General features: G+C 46.2%; 1 protein-coding gene across 1 annotated transcript in view; it reads left to right on the forward strand.

Annotated features, from left to right (window-relative positions):
• Positions 1-17,102, forward strand: part of TLX2 (T cell leukemia homeobox 2) — an 85,088-nt gene extending 67,986 nt beyond the window's left edge. The window contains exons 2-3 of the mRNA XM_072154721.1: positions 15,548-15,785; positions 16,913-17,102. Coding sequence (XP_072010822.1) covers positions 15,548-15,785; positions 16,913-17,102 — 428 coding nt within the window. The remainder of the gene's footprint in view (positions 1-15,547; positions 15,786-16,912) is intronic.
• Positions 17,103-20,329: the final 3,227 nt, after the last annotated feature.

A 20,329-nucleotide genomic window follows, 5' to 3' on the forward strand; every position in this document is an offset into this window, starting at 1 on the left:
GTTGGGGGATTATAGTGTCTGTATATGAATATATTGGGGTGACATCTCCTGAACTTGGGGGATTATAGTGTCTGTATATGAGTATATTGGGGTGACATCTCCTGGAGTTGGGGGATTATAGTGTATGTATATGAATATATTGGGGTGACATCTCCTGGAGTTGGGGGATTATAGTGTCTGGATATGAATATATTGGGGTGACATCTCCTGGAGTTGGGGGATTATAGTCTCTGTATATGAATATATTGGGGTGATATCTCCTGGAGTTGGGGGATTATAGTGTCTGTATATGAATATATTGGGGTGACATCTCCTGCAGTTGGGGTTTTATAGTCTCTGTATATGAATATATTGGGGTGACATCTCCTGGAGTTGGGGGATTATAGTGTCTGTATATAAATATATTGGGGTGACATCTCCTGGAGTTGGGGGATTATAGTCTCTGTATATGAATATATTAGGGTGACATCTCCTGGAGTTGGGGGATTATAGTGTCTGTATATGAGTATATTGGGGTGACATCTCCTGGAGTTGGGGGTTATAGTGTCTGTATATGAATATATTGGGGTGACATCTCCTGCAGTTGTGGGGTTATAGTCTCTGTATATGAATATATTGGGGTGACATCTCCTGGAGTTGGGGGATTATAGTGTCTGTATATGAATATATTGGGGTGACATCTCCTGGAGTTGGGGGATTATAATCACTGTATATGAATATATTGTGGTGACATCTCCTGGAGTTGGGGGATTATAGTCTCTGTATATGAATATATTGGGGTGACATCTCCTGGAGTTGGGGGATTATAGTCTCTGTATATGAATATATTGGAGTGACATATCCTGGAGTTGGGGGATTATAGTGTCTGTATATGAATATATTAGGGTGACATCTCCTGGAGTTGGGGGATTATAGTGTCTGTATATGAATATATTGGGGTGACATCTCCTGGAGTTGCGGGATTATAGTGTCTGTATATAAATATATTGTGGTGACATCTCCTGGAGTTGGGGGATTATAGTCTCTGTATATATATATATTGGGGTGACATCTCCTGGAGTTGGGGGATTATAGTGTCTGTATATGAATATATTGGGGTGACATCTCCTGGAGTTGGGGGATTATAGTGTCTGTATATGAATATATTGGGGTGACATCTCCTGGAGTTGGGGGATTATAGTGTCTGTATATAAATATATTGGGGTGACATCTCCTGGAGTTGGGGGATTATAGTGTCTGTATATGAATATATTGGGGTGACATCTCCTGGAGTTGGGGGATTATAGTGTCTGTATATGAATATATTGGGGTGACATCTCCTGGAGTTGGGGGTTATAGTGTCTGTATATGAATATATTGGGGTGACATCTCCTGGAGTTGGGGGATTATAGTGTCTGTATATGAGTATATTGGGGTGACATCTCCTGGAGTTGGGGGGTTATAGTGTCTGTATATGTATATATTGGGGTGACATCTCCTGGAGTTGGGGGATTATAGTCTCTGTATATGAATATATTGGGGTGACATCTCCTGTAGTTGGGGGGTTATAGTGTCTGTATATGAGTATATTGGGGTAACATCTCCTGGAGTTGGGGGATTATAGTGTCTGTATATGAATATATTGGGGTGACATCTCCTGGAGTTGGGGGGTTATAGTCTCTGTATATGAATATATTGGGGTGACATATCCTGGAGTTGGGGGATTATAGTCTCTGTATATGAATATATTGGGGTGACATCTCCTGGAGTTGGGGGGTTATAGTGTCTGTATATGAATATATTGGGGTGACATCTCCTGGAGTTGGGGGATTATAGTGTCTGTATATGAATATATTGGGGTGACATCTCCTGGAGTTGGGGGGTTATAGTCTCTGTATATGAATATATTGGGGTGACATCTCCTGGAGTTGGGGATTATAGTGTCTGTATATGAATATATTGGGGTGACATCTCCTGGAGTTGGGGGATTATAGTGTCTGTATATGAATATATTGGGGTGACATCTCCTGGAGTTGGGGGATTATAATCACTGTATATGAATATATTGTGGTGACATCTCCTGGAGTTGGGGGATTATAGTCTCTGTATATGAATATATTGGGGTGACATCTCCTGGAGTTGGGGGATTATAGTCTCTGTATATGAATATATTGGAGTGACATATCCTGGAGTTGGGGGATTATAGTGTCTGTATATGAATATATTAGGGTGACATCTCCTGGAGTTGGGGGATTATAGTGTCTGTATATGAATATATTGGGGTGACATCTCCTGGAGTTGCGGGATTATAGTGTCTGTATATGAATATATTGTGGTGACATCTCCTGGAGTTGGGGGATTATAGTCTCTGTATATGAATATATTGGGGTGACATCTCCTGGAGTTGGGGGATTATAGTGTCTGTATATGAATATATTGGGGTGACATCTCCTGGAGTTGGGGGATTATAGTGTCTGTATATGAATATATTGGGGTGACATCTCCTGGAGTTGGGGGTTATAGTGTCTGTATATGAATATATTGGGGTGACATCTCCTGGAGTTGGGGGATTATAGTGTCTGTATATGAGTATATTGGGGTGACATCTCCTGGAGTTGGGGGGTTATAGTGTCTGTATATGTATATATTGGGGTGACATCTCCTGGAGTTGGGGGATTATAGTCTCTGTATATGAATATATTGGGGTGACATCTCCTGTAGTTGGGGGGTTATAGTGTCTGTATATGAGTATATTGGGGTAACATCTCCTGGAGTTGGGGGATTATAGTGTCTGTATATGAATATATTGGGGTGACATCTCCTGGAGTTGGGGGGTTATAGTCTCTGTATATGAATATATTGGGGTGACATATCCTGGAGTTGGGGGATTATAGTCTCTGTATATGAATATATTGGGGTGACATCTCCTGGAGTTGGGGGGTTATAGTGTCTGTATATGAATATATTGGGGTGACATCTCCTGGAGTTGGGGGATTATAGTGTCTGTATATGAATATATTGGGGTGACATCTCCTGGAGTTGGGGGATTATAGTGTCTGTATATGAATATATTGGGGTGACATCTCCTAGAGTTGGGGGATTATAGTGTCTGTATATGAATATATTTGGGTGACATCTCCTGGAGTTGGGGATTATAGTGTCTGTATATGAATATATTGGGGTGACATCTCCTGGAGTTGGGGGATTATAGTGTCTGTATATGAATATATTGGGGTGACATCTCCTGGAGTTGGGGGTTATAGTGTCTGTAAATGAATATATTGGGGTGACATCTCCTGGAGTTGGGGGATTATAGTGTCTGTATATGAATATATTGGGGTGACATCTCCTGGACTTGGGGGATTATAGTGTCTGTATATGAGTATATTGGGGTGAAATCTCCTGGAGTTGGGGGATTATAGTGTCTGTATATGAATATATTGGGGTGACATCTCCTGGAGTTGGGGGATTATAGTGTCTGTATATGAATATATTGGGGTGAAATCTCCTGGAGTTGGGGGTTATAGTGTCTGTATATGAATATATTGGGGTGACATCTCCTGGAGTTGGGGGATTATAGTCTCTGTATATGAATATATTGGGGTGACATCTCCTGAACTTGGGGGATTATAGTGTCTGTATATGAGTATATTGGGGTGACATCTCCTGGAGTTGGGGGATTATAGTGTATGTATATGAATATATTGGGGTGACATCTCCTGGAGTTGGGGGATTATAGTGTCTGGATATGAATATATTGGGGTGACATCTCCTGGATTTGGGGGATTATAGTCTCTGTATATGAATATATTGGGGTGATATCTCCTGGAGTTGGGGGATTATAGTCTCTGTATATGAATATATTGGGGTGACATCTCCTGCAGTTGGGGTTTTATAGTCTCTGTATATGAATATATTGGGGTGACATCTCCTGGAGTTGGGGGATTATAGTGTCTGTATATAAATATATTGGGGTGACATCTCCTGGAGTTGGGGGATTATAGTCTCTGTATATGAATATATTAGGGTGACATCTCCTGGAGTTGGGGGATTATAGTGTCTGTATATGAGTATATTGGGGTGACATCTCCTGGAGTTGGGGGTTATAGTGTCTGGATATGAATATATTGGGGTGACATCTCCTGGAGTTGGGGGATTATAGTGTCTGTATATGAATATATTGGGGTGACATCTCCTGGAGTTGGGGGATTATAGTCTCTGTATATGAATATATTGGGGTGATATCTCCTGGAGTTGGGGGATTATAGTGTCTGTATATGAATATATTGGGGTGACATCTCCTGCAGTTGGGGTTTTAAAGTCTCTGTATATGAATATATTGGGGTGACATCTCCTGGAGTTGGGGGATTATAGTGTCTGTATATAAATATATTGGGGTGACATCTCCTGCAGTTGTGGGGTTATAGTCTCTGTAAATGAATATATTGGGGTGACATCTCCTGGAGTTGGGGGATTATAGTGTCTGTATATGAATATATTGGGGTGACATCTCCTGGAGTTGGGGGATTATAATCACTGTATATGAATATATTGTGGTGACATCTCCTGGAGTTGGGGGATTATAGTCTCTGTATATGAATATATTGGGGTGACATCTCCTGGAGTTGGGGGATTATAGTCTCTGTATATGAATATATTGGAGTGACATATCCTGGAGTTGGGGGATTATAGTGTCTGTATATGAATATATTGGGGTGACATCTCCTGGAGTTGGGGGATTATAGTGTCTGTATATGAATATATTGGGGTCACATCTCCTGGAGTTGGGGGATTATAGTGCCTGTATATGAATATATTGGGGTGACATCTCCTGGAGTTGGGGGATTATAGTGTCTGTATATGAATATATTGGGGTGACATCTCCTGGAGTTGGGGGATTATAGTGTCTGTATATGAATATATTGGGGTGACATCTCCTGGAGTTGCGGGATTATAGTGTCTGAATATAAATATATTGTGGTGACATCTCCTGGAGTTGGGGGATTATAGTCTCTGTATATATATATATTGGGGTGACATCTCCTGGAGTTGGGGGATTATAGTGTCTGTATATGAATATATTGGGGTGACATCTCCTGGAGTTGGGGGATTATAGTGTCTGTATATGAATATATTGGGGTGACATCTCCTGGAGTTGCGGGATTATAGTGTCTGAATATAAATATATTGTGGTGACATCTCCTGGAGTTGGGGGATTATAGTCTCTGTATATATATATATTGGGGTGACATCTCCTGGAGTTGGGGGATTATAGTGTCTGTATATGAATATATTGGGGTGACATCTCCTGGAGTTGGGGGATTATAGTGTCTGTATATGAATATATTGGGGTGACATCTCCTGGAGTTGGGGGTTATAGTGTCTGTATATGAATATATTGGGGTGACATCTCCTGGAGTTGGGGGATTATAGTGTCTGTATATGAATATATTGGGGTGACATCTCCTGGAGTTGGGGGGTTATAGTGTCTGTATATGTATATATTGGGGTGACATCTCCTGGAGTTGGGGGATTATAGTCTCTGTATATGAATATATTGGGGTGACATCTCCTGTAGTTGGGGGGTTATAGTGTCTGTATATGAGTATATTGGGGTAACATCTCCTGGAGTTGGGGGATTATAGTGTCTGTATATGAATATATTGGGGTGACATCTCCTGGAGTTGGGGGGTTATAGTCTCTGTATATGAATATATTGGGGTGACATATCCTGGAGTTGGGGGGTTATAGTGTCTGTATATGAATATATTGGGGTGACATCTCCTGGAGTTGGGGGATTATAGTGTCTGTATATGAATATATTGGGGTGACATCTCCTGGAGTTGGGGGGTTATAGTCTCTGTATATGAATATATTGGGGTGACATCTCCTGGAGTTGGGGATTATAGTGTCTGTATATGAATATATTGGGGTGACATCTCCTGGAGTTGGGGGATTATAGTGTCTGTATATGAATATATTGGGGTGACATCTCCTGGAGTTGGGGGATTATAATCACTGTATATGAATATATTGTGGTGACATCTCCTGGAGTTGGGGGATTATAGTCTCTGTATATGAATATATTGGGGTGACATCTCCTGGAGTTGGGGGATTATAGTCTCTGTATATGAATATATTGGAGTGACATATCCTGGAGTTGGGGGATTATAGTGTCTGTATATGAATATATTAGGGTGACATCTCCTGGAGTTGGGGGATTATAGTGTCTGTATATGAATATATTGGGGTGACATCTCCTGGAGTTGCGGGATTATAGTGTCTGTATATGAATATATTGTGGTGACATCTCCTGGAGTTGGGGGATTATAGTCTCTGTATATGAATATATTGGGGTGACATCTCCTGGAGTTGGGGGATTATAGTGTCTGTATATGAATATATTGGGGTGACATCTCCTGGAGTTGGGGGATTATAGTGTCTGTATATGAATATATTGGGGTGACATCTCCTGGAGTTGGGGGTTATAGTGTCTGTATATGAATATATTGGGGTGACATCTCCTGGAGTTGGGGCATTATAGTGTCTGTATATGAGTATATTGGGGTGACATCTCCTGGAGTTGGGGGGTTATAGTGTCTGTATATGTATATATTGGGGTGACATCTCCTGGAGTTGGGGGATTATAGTCTCTGTATATGAATATATTGGGGTGACATCTCCTGTAGTTGGGGGGTTATAGTGTCTGTATATGAGTATATTGGGGTAACATCTCCTGGAGTTGGGGGATTATAGTGTCTGTATATGAATATATTGGGGTGACATCTCCTGGAGTTGGGGGGTTATAGTCTCTGTATATGAATATATTGGGGTGACATATCCTGGAGTTGGGGGATTATAGTCTCTGTATATGAATATATTGGGGTGACATCTCCTGGAGTTGGGGGGTTATCGTGTCTGTATATGAATATATTGGGGTGACATCTCCTGGAGTTGGGGGATTATAGTGTCTGTATATGAATATATTGGGGTGACATCTCCTGGAGTTGGGGATTATAGTGTCTGTATATGAATATATTGGGGTGACATCTCCTGGAGTTGGGGGATTATAGTGTCTGTATATGAATATATTGGGGTGACATCTCCTGGAGTTGTGGGATTATAGTCTCTGTATATGAATATATTGGGGTGACATCTCCTGGAGTTGGGGGATTATAGTGACTGTATATGAATATATTAGGGTGACATCTCCTGGAGTTGGGGGATTATAGTCTCTGTATATGAATATATTGGGGTGACATCTCCTGGAGTTGGGGGATTATAGTGTCTGTATATAAATATATTGGGGTGACATCTCCTGGAGTTGGGGGATTATAGTCTCTGTATATGAATATATTGGGGTGACATCTCCTGGAGTTGCGGGATTATAGTGTCTGTATATGAATATATTGGGGTGACATCTCCTGCAGTTGGGGGATTATAGTGTCTGTATATGAATATATTGGGGTGACATCTCCTGGAGTTGGGGGATTATAGTCTCTGTATATGAATATATTGGGGTGACATCTCCTGGAGTTGGGGGATTATAGTGTCTGTATATGAATATATTGGGGTGACATCTCCTGGAGTTGGGGGATTATAGTGTCTGTATATGAATATATTGGGGTGACATCTCCTGGAGTTGGGGGGTTATAGTCTCTGTATATGAATATATTGGGGTGACATATCCTGGAGTTGGGGGATTATAGTCTCTGTATATGAATATATTGGGGTGACATCTCCTGGAGTTGGGGGGTTATAGTGTCTGTATATGAATATATTGGGGTGACATCTCCTGGAGTTGGGGGATTATAGTGTCTGTATATGAATATATTGGGGTGACATCTCCTGGAGTTGGGGATTATAGTGTCTGTATATGAATATATTGGGGTGACATCTCCTGGAGTTGGGGGATTATAGTGTCTGTATATGAATATATTGGGGTGACATCTCCTGGAGTTGTGGGATTATAGTCTCTGTATATGAATATATTGGGGTGACATCTCCTGGAGTTGGGGGATTATAGTGACTGTATATGAATATATTAGGGTGACATCTCCTGGAGTTGGGGGATTATAGTCTCTGTATATGAATATATTGGGGTGACATCTCCTGGAGTTGGGGGATTATAGTGTCTGTATATAAATATATTGGGGTGACATCTCCTGGAGTTGGGGGATTATAGTCTCTGTATATGAATATATTGGGGTGACATCTCCTGGAGTTGCGGGATTATAGTGTCTGTATATGAATATATTGGGGTGACATCTCCTGCAGTTGGGGGATTATAGTGTCTGTATATGAATATATTGGGGTGACATCTCCTGGAGTTGGGGGATTATAGTCTCTGTATATGAATATATTGGGGTGACATCTCCTGGAGTTGGGGGATTATAGTGTCTGTATATGAATATATTGGGGTGACATCTCCTGGAGTTGGGGGATTATAGTGTCTGTATATGAATATATTGGGGTGACATCTCCTGGAGTTGGGGGATTATAGTGTCTGTATATGAATATATTGGGGTGACATCTCCTGGAGTTGGGGGATTATAGTGCCTGTATATGAATATATTGGGGTTACATCTCCTGGAGTTGCGGGATTATAGTGTCTGTATATGAATATATTGGGGTGACATCTCCTGGAGTTGGGGGATTATAGTGTCTGTATATGAATATATTGGGGTGACATCTCCTGGAGTTGGGGGGTTATAGTGTCTGTATATAAATATATTGGGGTGACATCTCCTGGAGTTGGGGGATTATAGTCTCTGTATATGAATATATTAGGGTGACATCTCCTGGAGTTGGGGGATTATAGTGTCTGTATATGAATATATTGGGGTGACATCTCCTGGAGTTGGGGGATTATAGTGTCTGTATATGAATATATTGGGGTGACATCTCCTGGAGTTTGGGAATTATAGTGTCTGTATATGAATATATTAGGGTGACATCTCCTGGAGTTGGGGGATTATAGTCTCTGTATATGAATATATTGGGGTAACATCTCCTGGAGTTGGGGGATTATAGTGTCTGTATATGAATATATTGGGGTAACATCTCCTGGAGTTGGGGGATTATAGTGTCTGTATATGAATATATTGGGGTGACATCTCCTGGAGTTGGGGGATTATAGTGTCTGTATATGAATATATTGGGGTGACATCCCCTGGAGTTGGGGGATTATAGTGTCTGTATATGAATATATTGGGGTGACATCTCCTGGAGTTGGGGGATTATAGTGTCTGTATATGAATATATTGGGGTGACATCCCCTGGAGTTGGGGGATTATAGTGTCTGTATATGAATATATTGGGGTGACATCTCCTGGAGTTGGGGGATTATAGTGTCTGTATATGAATATATTGGGGTAACATCTCCTGGAGTTGGGGGATTATAGTGTCTGTATATGAATATATTGGGGTGACATCTCCTGGAGTTGGGGGATTATAGTGTCTGTATATGAATATATTGGGGTGACATCTCCTGGAGTTGGGGGATTATAGTGTCTGTATATGAATATATTGGGGTGACATCTCCTGGAGTTGGGGGATTATAGTGTCTGTATATGAATATATTGGGGTGACATCTCCTGCAGTTGGGGGATTATAGTCTCTGTATATGAATATATTGGGGTGACATCTCCTGGTGTTGGGGAATTATAGTGTCTGTATATGAATATATTGGGGTGACATCTCCTGGAGTTGGGGGTTAAAGTCTCTGTATATGAATATATTGGGGTGACATCTCCTGGAGTTGGGGGATTATAGTGTCTGTATATGAATATATTGGGGTGACATCTCCTGGAGCTGGGGGATTATAGTGCCTGTATATGAATATATTGGGGTGACATCTCCTGGAGTTGGGGGATTATAGTGTTTGTATATGAATATATTGGGGTGATATCTCCTGGAGTTGGGGGATTATAGTCTCTGTATATGAATATATTGGGGTGAAATCTCCTGGAGTTGGGGGTTATAGTGTCTGTATATGAATATATTGGGGTGACATCTCCTGGAGTTGGGGGATTATAGTGTCTGTATATGAATATATTGGGGTGACATCTCCTGGAGTTGGGGGATTATAGTCTCTGTATATGAATATATTGGGGTGACATCTCCTGGTGTTTGGGAATTATAGTGTCTGTATATGAATATATTGGGGTGACATCTCCTGGAGTTGGGGGATTATAGTGTCTGTATATGAATATATTGGGGTGACATCTCCTGGAGTTGGGGGATTATAGTGTCTGTATATGAATATATTGGGGTGACATCTCCTGGAGCTGGGGGATTATAGTGCCTGTATATGAATATATTGGGGTGAGATCTCCTGGAGTTGGGGGATTATAGTGTCTGTATATGAATATATTGGGGTGACATCTCCTGGAGTTGGGGGGTTATAGTGTCTGTATATGAATATATTGGGGTGATATCTCCTGGAGTTGGGGGATTATAGTCTCTGTATATGAATATATTGGGGTGACATCTCCTGGAGTTGGGGGGTTATAGTGTCTGTATATGAATATATTGGGGTGACATCTACTGGAGTTGGGGGGTTATAGTGTCTGTATATGAATATATTGGGGTGACATCTCCTGGAGTTGGGGGATTATAGTGTCTGTATATGAATATATTGGGGTGACATCTCCTGGACTTGGGGGATTATAGTGTCTGTATATGAGTATATTGGGGTGATATCTCCTGGAGTTGGGGGATTATAGTGTCTGTATATGAATATATTGGGGTGACATCTCCTGGAGTTGGGGATTATAGTGTCTGTATATGAATATATTGGGGTGACATCTCCTGGAGTTGGGGGATTATAGTCTCTGTATATGAATATATTGGGGTGACATCTCCTGGAGTTGGGGGATTATAGTGTATGTATATGAATATATTGGGGTGACATCTCCTGGAGTTGGGGGATTATAGTGTCTGTATATGAATATATTGGGGTGACATCTCCTGCAGTTGGGGGATTATAGTGTCTGTATATGAATATATTGGGGTGACATCTCCTGGAGTTGGGGGATTATAGTGTCTGTATATGAATATATTGGGGTGACATCTCCTGGAGTTGGGGGATTATAGTGTCTGTATATGAATATATTGGGGTGACATCTCCTGGAGTTGCAGGATTATTGCCCCAGAAATCTTATCTCCGGGGGGGGGGGGGTGGGGGGGATTGGGGGTGATCGGTTGCCCGGTGCTGGATGAGGGACGGTTTCCTTCTCTGGAGGATTTGCTATTGTCCTGTAATCTGCTGGTCCGTCCAGGGATGAGGTCCTGGTCCTCCTAGAAGGTCGTTGTGGGTGTTGATCCCTTCGCCTCTTCTGTCCCGGGATTTATATCTTCTATGTATATTATTTGGGATTTATCCACATGCGAGAGGCTGAGGGTAAAGGTTTTTGTAGGAAACAATTAGACTTGTGGAGAAATAATCATTTGGCCGGATCTGAATTAAAGGATTTACAATTATGCAAATGAGGGTCTTCATTAACACTTGAGCCCCTCAGGCGACTCATTTACATAATTTTAAAAGCACTTTTTAGAAATCGGGGTATAAGAATCTGTAGAAGAGCAGATCCTGCCAGAGGGGGCGCTCACCCGTGATGTCTGAAGTGACAATCAATCTTATTCCAAAGAAAAATAAGGACCTTTGTAGAGTTGGAGTCTTACAGACCTTCAGTATTTCCTTTCTCAATGCCGACGTTAAAGGGAACCTGCCACCAGGAAAGTCATTTTCAGCTGGTGACAGGTTCTTATGCTGACCAAATGCCTTTGTCAGCATTCTGAATCATTTCAGTACTTTATAAAACTTTATTTCACATGACCTGCTCCCTGCCAGCAGCGTGTGGTGAGTCCTGTGTGCCACAATTATTAAGATCTACATAATAATAATTAGATATGTGTTATATGCACATGTACAAGTGTAACAAAACTCCTCCCCTGTTCCCGGATTTAAACTAAATATCCACTTAGTAGAAAATAGAAACATACAGTGTATACATATATAAAAAATACCGGCATACAGAGGGGGAGGTGCGGGTGTTGCATACAGCGGGGGAGGTGCGGGTGTTGCATACAGCGGGGGAGGTGCGGGTGTTGCACACAGAGGGGGAGGTGCGGGTGTTGCACACAGAGGGGGAGGTGCGGGTGTTGCACACAGAGGGGGAGGTGCGGGTGTTGCACACAGCGGGGGAGGTGCGGGTGTTGCACACAGCGGGGGAGGTGCGGGTGTTGCAAACAGCGGGGGAGGTGCGGGTGTTGCACACAGAGGGGGAGGTGCGGGTGTTGCACACAGAGGGGGAGGTGCGGGTGTTGCACACAGAGGGGGAGGTGCGGGTGTTGCACACAGAGGGGGAGGTGCGGGTGTTGCACACAGAGGGGGAGGTGCGGGTGTTGCACACAGAGGGGGAGGTGCGGGTGTTGCACACAGAGGGGGAGGTGCGGGTGTTACACACAGAGGGGGAGGTGCGGGTGTTGCACACAGAGGGGGAGCTGCGGGTGTTGCACACAGAGGGGGAGCTGCGGGTGTTGCACACAGAGGGGGAGCTGCGGGTGTTGCACACAGAGGGGGAGGTGCGGGTGTTGCACACAGAGGGGGAGGTGCGGGTGTTGCACACAGCGGGGGAGGTGCGGGTGTTGCACACAGCGGGGGAGGTGCGGGTGTTGCAAACAGCGGGGGAGGTGCGGGTGTTGCACACAGAGGGGGAGGTGCGGGTGTTGCACACAGAGGGGGAGGTGCGGGTGTTGCACACAGAGGGGGAGGTGCGGGTGTTGCACACAGAGGGGGAGGTGCGGGTGTTGCACACAGAGGGGGAGGTGCGGGTGTTGCACACAGAGGGGGAGGTGCGGGTGTTACACACAGAGGGGGAGGTGCGGGTGTTGCACACAGAGGGGGAGCTGCGGGTGTTGCACACAGAGGGGGAGCTGCGGGTGTTGCACACAGAGGGGGAGCTGCGGGTGTTGCACACAGAGGGGGAGGTGCGGGTGTTGCACACAGAGGGGGAGGTGCGGGTGTTGCACACAGAGGGGGAGGTGCGGGTGTTGCACACAGAGGGGGAGGTGCGGGTGTTGCACACAGAGGGGGAGGTGCGGGTGTTGCACACAGAGGGGGAGGTGCGGGTGTTGCACACAGAGGGGGAGGTGCGGGTGTTGCACACAGAGGGGGAGGTGCGGGTGTTGCACACAGAGGGGGAGGTGCGGGTGTTGCACACAGAGGGGGAGGTGCGGGTGTTGCACACAGAGGGGGAGGTGCGGGTGTTGCACACAGAGGGGGAGGTGCGGGTGTTGCACACAGAGGGGGAGGTGCGGGTGTTGCACACAGAGGGGGAGGTGCGGGTGTTGCACACAGAGGGGGAGGTGCGGGTGTTGCACACAGAGGGGGAGGTGCGGGTGTTGCACACAGAGGGGGAGGTGCGGGTGTTGCACACAGAGGGGGAGGTGCGGGTGTTGCACACAGAGGGGGAGGTGCGGGTGTTGCACACAGAGGGGGAGGTGCGGGTGTTACACACAGAGGGGGAGGTGCGGGTGTTACACACAGAGGGGGAGGTGCGGGTGTTACACACAGAGGGGGAGGTGCGGGTGTTACACACAGAGGGGGAGGTGCGGGTGTTACACACAGAGGGGGAGGTGCGGGTGTTACACACAGAGGGGGAGGTGCGGGTGTTACATACAGAGGGGGAGGTGCGGGTGTTACATACAGAGGGGGGGGGTGCGGGTGTTACATACAGAGGGGGGGGTGCGGGTGTTACATACCGAGGGGGAGGTGCGGGTGTTACATACAGAGGGGGAGGTGCGGGTGTTACATACAGAGGGGGAGGTGCGGGTGTTACATACAGAGGGGGAGGTGTGGGTGTTACATACAGAGGGGGAGGTGCTGATGTTAGGCACAGCAGGGGAGGTGTGCGTGTTACATACAGAGGGGGAGGTGTGGGTGTTACATACAGAGGGGGAGGTGTGGGTGTTACATACAGAGGGGGAGGTGTGGGTGTTCGGCAAAGCGGGGGAGGTGTGGGTGTTGCACACAGCGGGGGAGGTGTGGGTGTTCGGAACAGAGGGTGAGGTGCTGGAGTTGCATACAGCAGGGGAGGTGCTATTGTTAGGCACAGCGGGGGTGGGGGGGGGTTCGGTGTTGCATACAACAGGGGAGGTGCTGGTGTTAGGCACAGCAGGGGGGGTTCGGTGTTGCATACAGAGGGGGAGGTGTGGGTGTTGCACACAGCGGGGGAGGTGTGGGTGTTCGGAACAGAGGGTGAGGTGCTGGAGTTGCATACAGCAGGGGAGGTGCTGGTGTTAGGCACAGCGCGGGGGGAGGGGTCGGTGTTGCATACAACAGGGGAGGTGCTGGTGTTAGGCACAGCAGGGGAGGTGCTAGATTGCCCAAATAAAGTTAAACCACAAATCCAAAAACATTTCTTATTTTTTTATATTATTTTTTGTATTATTTAAAGCATAATTTAACAGATAAACAAATTTAAACAACAAACAAAGTCCAACAATACCCCTCCCACCTGTATGCCTGCCAGCCAATGGGCATGTAGGCCAAATAACCCCCAAATAACCGCCAGCTGTGACAATTATAAAGCCGAAAATACCTTAAACAAAGGGAGGGCAGGTGGGAAACGTGATCCAGAAAGAGGGTGAGTGACGTCTGCAGCTCCTATTTATGCTATGCTCACTTCCTGTACCACCCACGACACAAGGCCGCCCCTAGTCACGTAGCCCCGCCAATAGTCACGTAGCCCTGCCCCTATTCAAGTAGCCCCCACCTCCCTGGGATACGCAGGGAGACAGAAAGGAAAGGAAAAACCATCTCCGTCAAAGAGGACCTAATCCTGTACTTATAACCCCGTTACCTAAAACACCCTTTGTGCAGTCATTAGCCCAACGGCTATACGCCTCCGGGCTTGCAAGTGTTAGGCTCAGCAGGGGAGGTGCGGGTGTTGCGCACAGCGGGGGAGGTGCGGGTGTTGCGCACAGCGGGGGAGGTGTGGGTGTTGCGCACAGCGGGGAAGGTGCGGGTGTTGCGCACAGCGGGGGAGGTGCTAGTGTTAGGCTCAGCAAGGGAAGGTGCTAGTGTTGGGCACAGCAGGGGATGTGCTGGTGTTGCGCACAGCGGGGGAGGTGTGGGTGTTGCGCACAGCGGGGGAGGTGCTAGTGTTAGGCACAGCAGGGGATGTGCGGGTGTTGCGCACAGCGGGGGAGGTGTGGGTGCTGCACACAGTGGGGGAGGTGTGGGTGTTGCCCTCTCCCTATAGCGCCTGGTAACCCTAATCCTACCTGAACCCTAACTATGATTGGAGGCCTGACCGAGTTCTAAGACTAAGTCCATGCTTTAGTTTTGTGCAGACCACAAGCCTTTGTCTTCTTCTCTCGTCCTTCAGACACTTCTTCAATCCTGGATATTTTTGGTGGAATTTCCGGACCTCTCTCACCTTGAATGTTCTTGTGTTCTTCATCTTGTTGTGGTCCTTGTGAAGTGATGGTCAAGGTGCTATAGGATCTGTACATTAATGAGTAGATCACAGACTTTACCATAAATATTTCCTTCTTTCAGCCGCACTCCCCGCCTTCTCTTTGTCTCGGAGGATCGGTCATCCGTATCAGAATCGGACACCCCCAAAGAGGAAGAAACCTCGGACCTCATTCAGCCGCCTCCAGATCTGTGAGCTGGAGAAGAGATTCCACCGACAGAAATACCTGGCCTCTGCTGAAAGGGCAACTCTGGCCAAATCCCTGCGGATGAGCGACTCTCAAGTCAAAACATGGTTCCAAAACCGCAGGACAAAATGGAGGTGAGGGGTCCAAAGGAATACAAGACATTGGAGCTTCTTCATGGCTCTTTACCAAACCTTATAGAGAGGGGATTGAGATGGGTCTGGAGAATAACAATGGGGGACATTCCAACCATGGGTGCTGTGAGACTTATCTAGGCCACACTTCTTACCATTTATTGATCCCCATATTACCTGTAGGCTAACTATGACCATTAGGGGAATGCATTTTGATCCACAGTTGCATCTCATAATGACTAGTCCGCAGCTTTATGAGGCTACTGCAGACCTGGAACAGTCCGTGGGTAATGGATGGGGAGCCCGTGGTGATAACAGCCTTATCCAGGGATCAGACGGAGGCAACGTTGTGCAAATCAACTCACAGTTCTTTATTAAACAGCAGGCAATGGCCAGAAACAGGTAACAGCAGATTCTGGTTGTTGGAAGAGTCATGGAGAGGGGTCCACAGGAAAGGTGTACACCGCCTGGTAGAAGATGCTGGGATAGTTGAGCCTAAGTGTCAGGCAGTAGGCCGGAGGCACAAGAAGATCCTGGGATTAGTGTCTGTGGCAGAACTGAAGTTGTGCTGCACACACTGGGGCAGATTTATCAAGCTGCCTGAAAGTCAGAATATTTCTAGTTGCCCATGGAAACCAATCACAGCTCAGCTTTAAAATATTCATGAGCATTGGTAAAATGAAAGCTGAGCTGTGATTGGTTGCCATGGACAGCTTCATGAATCTGCCCCGTTGTCTCCTCTGCAGTCTGACTCCAAGACAGAGTCTCTCACTCTGACTGGCCCATGTGCCCTCACCCAGCAGGGGTTTTATACTCTCCCTGGTCAGGTGGTAGCTCCTCTCCAATCACACTCCAGCTTTCATAGCAGACACATCATTGGCTAATTGTATACACCAGTTAAATGTTGCCTTGCCGGGCAGTATCTACAGCTGCAAATACTAAGTTACCTATGTTATAGCTCGTGACATGGAGAGGGAGACTTCCGTACCTACCTAACCCTCTGCATCTTGTGACTATGACTTGTCCATCCATGTCCCTTGTGTGTCCGATGTCTCCGCCTCTAACAATCTTCTTGTATCATTAGTTTTAGTTCTTTAGGATGATTCTAATAATCTGCCTTGTGTCCTCAGGCGTCAGACTGCGGAGGAAAGGGAATCTGAGCGCCAGCAGACCAATCGTATGATGGTGCAGCTTCAGCAGGAAGCCTTCCAGAAGAGTCTCCAGCAATCGCTTCCACGGGACCCCCTGTGCACACACAACTCCTCCCTCTGTGCACTGCAGAACCTGCAGCCCTGGGCTGAGGAGGCCGGTGGCTCATGACTGTCTACGGAGGATATGAACACATGACACATCAGATGTGATGTACAGATGTCTGAAGGCCCTGACATTGCTGGACTACATGAAAACTTACATGTACAGACATGTTCTCCTGCTTGATGGGGCTTAGGCTCATAAATAACTTAAAACTTAAAGAAATAATAGAGAATGAAGACAATGGTGGAAGAGGGAAAGGGCAGAACTCTGCACAGGGAACATTGTGTACGATGAAACTTCTTCAAGCTCAAACTCACAAACTTAAATATGTCCCATGTGAGATTAAGATAAGGGGACATCTACCATCTTCACCTTCTCAATCATCTCCTCCATCTTCATTACCTTATTTGTCTGATCTATAATTCCTGATCTGTGCTCTCCATCGCCTCCACTTTATTTCCTTGGTCATCTCTTTAATCTTCATCCTAATATTAATATAAATTGTTTTCCCCTTGACCAGGTACATGAAGGTTTGGCCATCCACCTCTTTACCACATCCTCCATCTCCATCATGTCCTCCACCTCTTTACTACGTCCTCCATCTCCACCACCTCCTCCATCTCCACCATGTCCTCCATCTCCACCACCTCCTCCATCTCCACCACGTCCTCCATCTCCACCACGTCCTCCATCTCCACCACGTCCTCCATCTCCACCACGTCCTCCATCTCCACCACCTCCTCCATCTCCACCACCTCCTCCATCTCCACCACGTCCTCCATCTCCACCACGTCCTCCATCTCCACCACCTCCTCCATCTCTACCACCTCCTCCATCTCCACCACCTCCTCCATCTTCACCACATCCTCCATCTCCACCATGTCCTCCATCTCCACCACCTCCTCCATCTCCACCACCTCCTCCATCTCCACCATGTCCTCCATCTCCACCACCTCCTCCATCTCCACCACCTCCTCCATCTCTACCACCTCCTCCATCTCCACCATATCCTCCACCTCTTTACCACATCCTCCATCTTCACCACATCCTCCATCTCCACCATGTCCTCCACCTCTTTACCACGTCCTCCATCTCCACCACGTCCTCCATCTCCACCACGTCCTCCATCTCCACCACGTCCTCCATCTCCACCACGTCCCCCATCTCTTTACCACATCCTCCATCTTCACCACGTTCTCCATCTCCACCACGCCCTCCGTTTCCTTAATCTCTTTACTACTTCTCCTCTCCATGATGTCCTTCTTCTTCTCTATCATCTCCTTTCCTTACTTCCTCTCACTCGTTATCTGCAGCATCTTCTCTGTATTTCGGTGGATGCTGAGACATCACTGCACCTCATCTGTACTTTCTCCTACTTTCCCACCATGTTCTACATTTTTCCTTGCACCTCCTTAATCTCCAAACTCCGTCTCTTCCAACCTCTCTAACGTCTCATTTATCTCCACTATGTTTCTCCATAATCTCCAGCATCTCATGTAAACTATTTCCTATGAGACCAGACACACGATGAAGGTACATTAAGTGGATTATTGACAATCTCATATTTATTGATAACATCGTCTCTTCTTCTGTGAAGTAAATTCTTCTTTTAAGGAATGATTAATGACCACATTTTGATGTCTTCCCTCTTCTTCTTGTTGTGCCCTATGAGGGACTTTTCATGAAAACTTGAGAAAGAGTTGAACCTTCTGCAATCCATCTCCTTCTCTGGTCCATCTAAATGGACATGTAATGAATATGTCCATACTGCCCAAGTGGTGGAGGGGAGTGGAAGTATTAAGTCCGGATAGTAACGGGTTAACGTTCAAGCTCCTGCTCTAGTATAACCCCTGACCCCAACAACACAGATCCTGAAGAGGTAAAACAGAAGGTAAACCCTAACATGACTCTAAACCCAACTGGATCACTAACTGGAAACCAAACACTAACTAAACCAACTCTAGCAACTCGTCCACAACCAAACGTAACATCAGACACTAACCCACAACACAAACACTAAACCGTCAGAACCTCTGGTATTATATACACCGGCGAGGGGGAAAGTGTCTACAGCTTCTTTTTCTGCTGTTCTAAACTGTATACAATCTACCGTAACGAACCTGAGTTCAGAAGTCCTCCAGTGCCAGTACCAAGGAGCTGGGACATCGCCATGACACACCATGGGACACACCATGGGACGCAGCACAGGACACACCACGGGACACTCCATGGGACACACCATGGGACACTCCATGGGACACTGCATGGGACACTCCATGGCACACACCATGGGACACACCATGGGACACACCATGGGACACACCATGGGACACACCATGGGACGCAGCACGGGACACACCACGGGACACACCACGGGACACACCATGGGACACTCCATGGGACACTCCATGGCACACACCATGGGACACACCATGGTGCAGAGAAGACAGGACCCCAAGAGTAGTGACACATGAAATATCGCCAACCAATGACCTACTGGAAGATATTACACAACCACTGGAGATGGGTGACCGAGAGGTACCTGATTATGCTGCTTCGATATTGTCTGAGGTCTACACGGAGGAGTCTCCTGGAAGGATGAAGATGGATCTTGTGATGTCCAAGATGGAACCTTTCCCTTTGCCAAAACTAGCTGATCCAGATGATGAAATTCAGGCACTGGTAACAGTAACTGGGGAAGCAGCGGCTGCTATGGTGAGCCCTTCCGAGGAAGAACCTGCACTGTGGGGAATGTGGCTACCTGCAATACCATCTGGAACAGATACATGGGCAGCCCTTATATGCAGAGAGACACCAGAGGGAACAAGGAAGAGGAGGATAGAAAATCAGAGGATCAGCTGCTGCTTCTGTGGAGACATATGAAGTGGGTGGTCAATGCTACTCATCTCATGAATGGATGACTTAGAGAACAGACTCAGCATCACAGAGAGGTCGAGGTCCCTCAGAGAGGGAGGTTTCTATTGACTACTTGTGGCAGAGATATTAGCTATAAAGTTTGACAAACTCTGCCCTTCCCACCAGGATCCCATCTAGATTCTCTATAGTCGCGCTTCTACACTTCGAGGATAATCCGGTTTTATTGCGCAGTTAGTGAGGATAAGTATAACATCATAAGGACTTTAAAGGGTCTACAGCCGACATTATCTGTTATCAGAAATGTATCTTCTACAAGGATTGAGCATCATTATCATCACTATGTTGATTCCACCCGTGCACGTGGAGAGCTGATGATAAACCTTCGGTATTAACCATCTAATGTCCTTGTTCATTAT

Source organism: Engystomops pustulosus, chromosome 1 (assembly GCF_040894005.1).
Source record: "Engystomops pustulosus chromosome 1, aEngPut4.maternal, whole genome shotgun sequence".
In the NCBI taxonomy this organism is placed as follows: domain Eukaryota; kingdom Metazoa; phylum Chordata; class Amphibia; order Anura; family Leptodactylidae; genus Engystomops; species Engystomops pustulosus.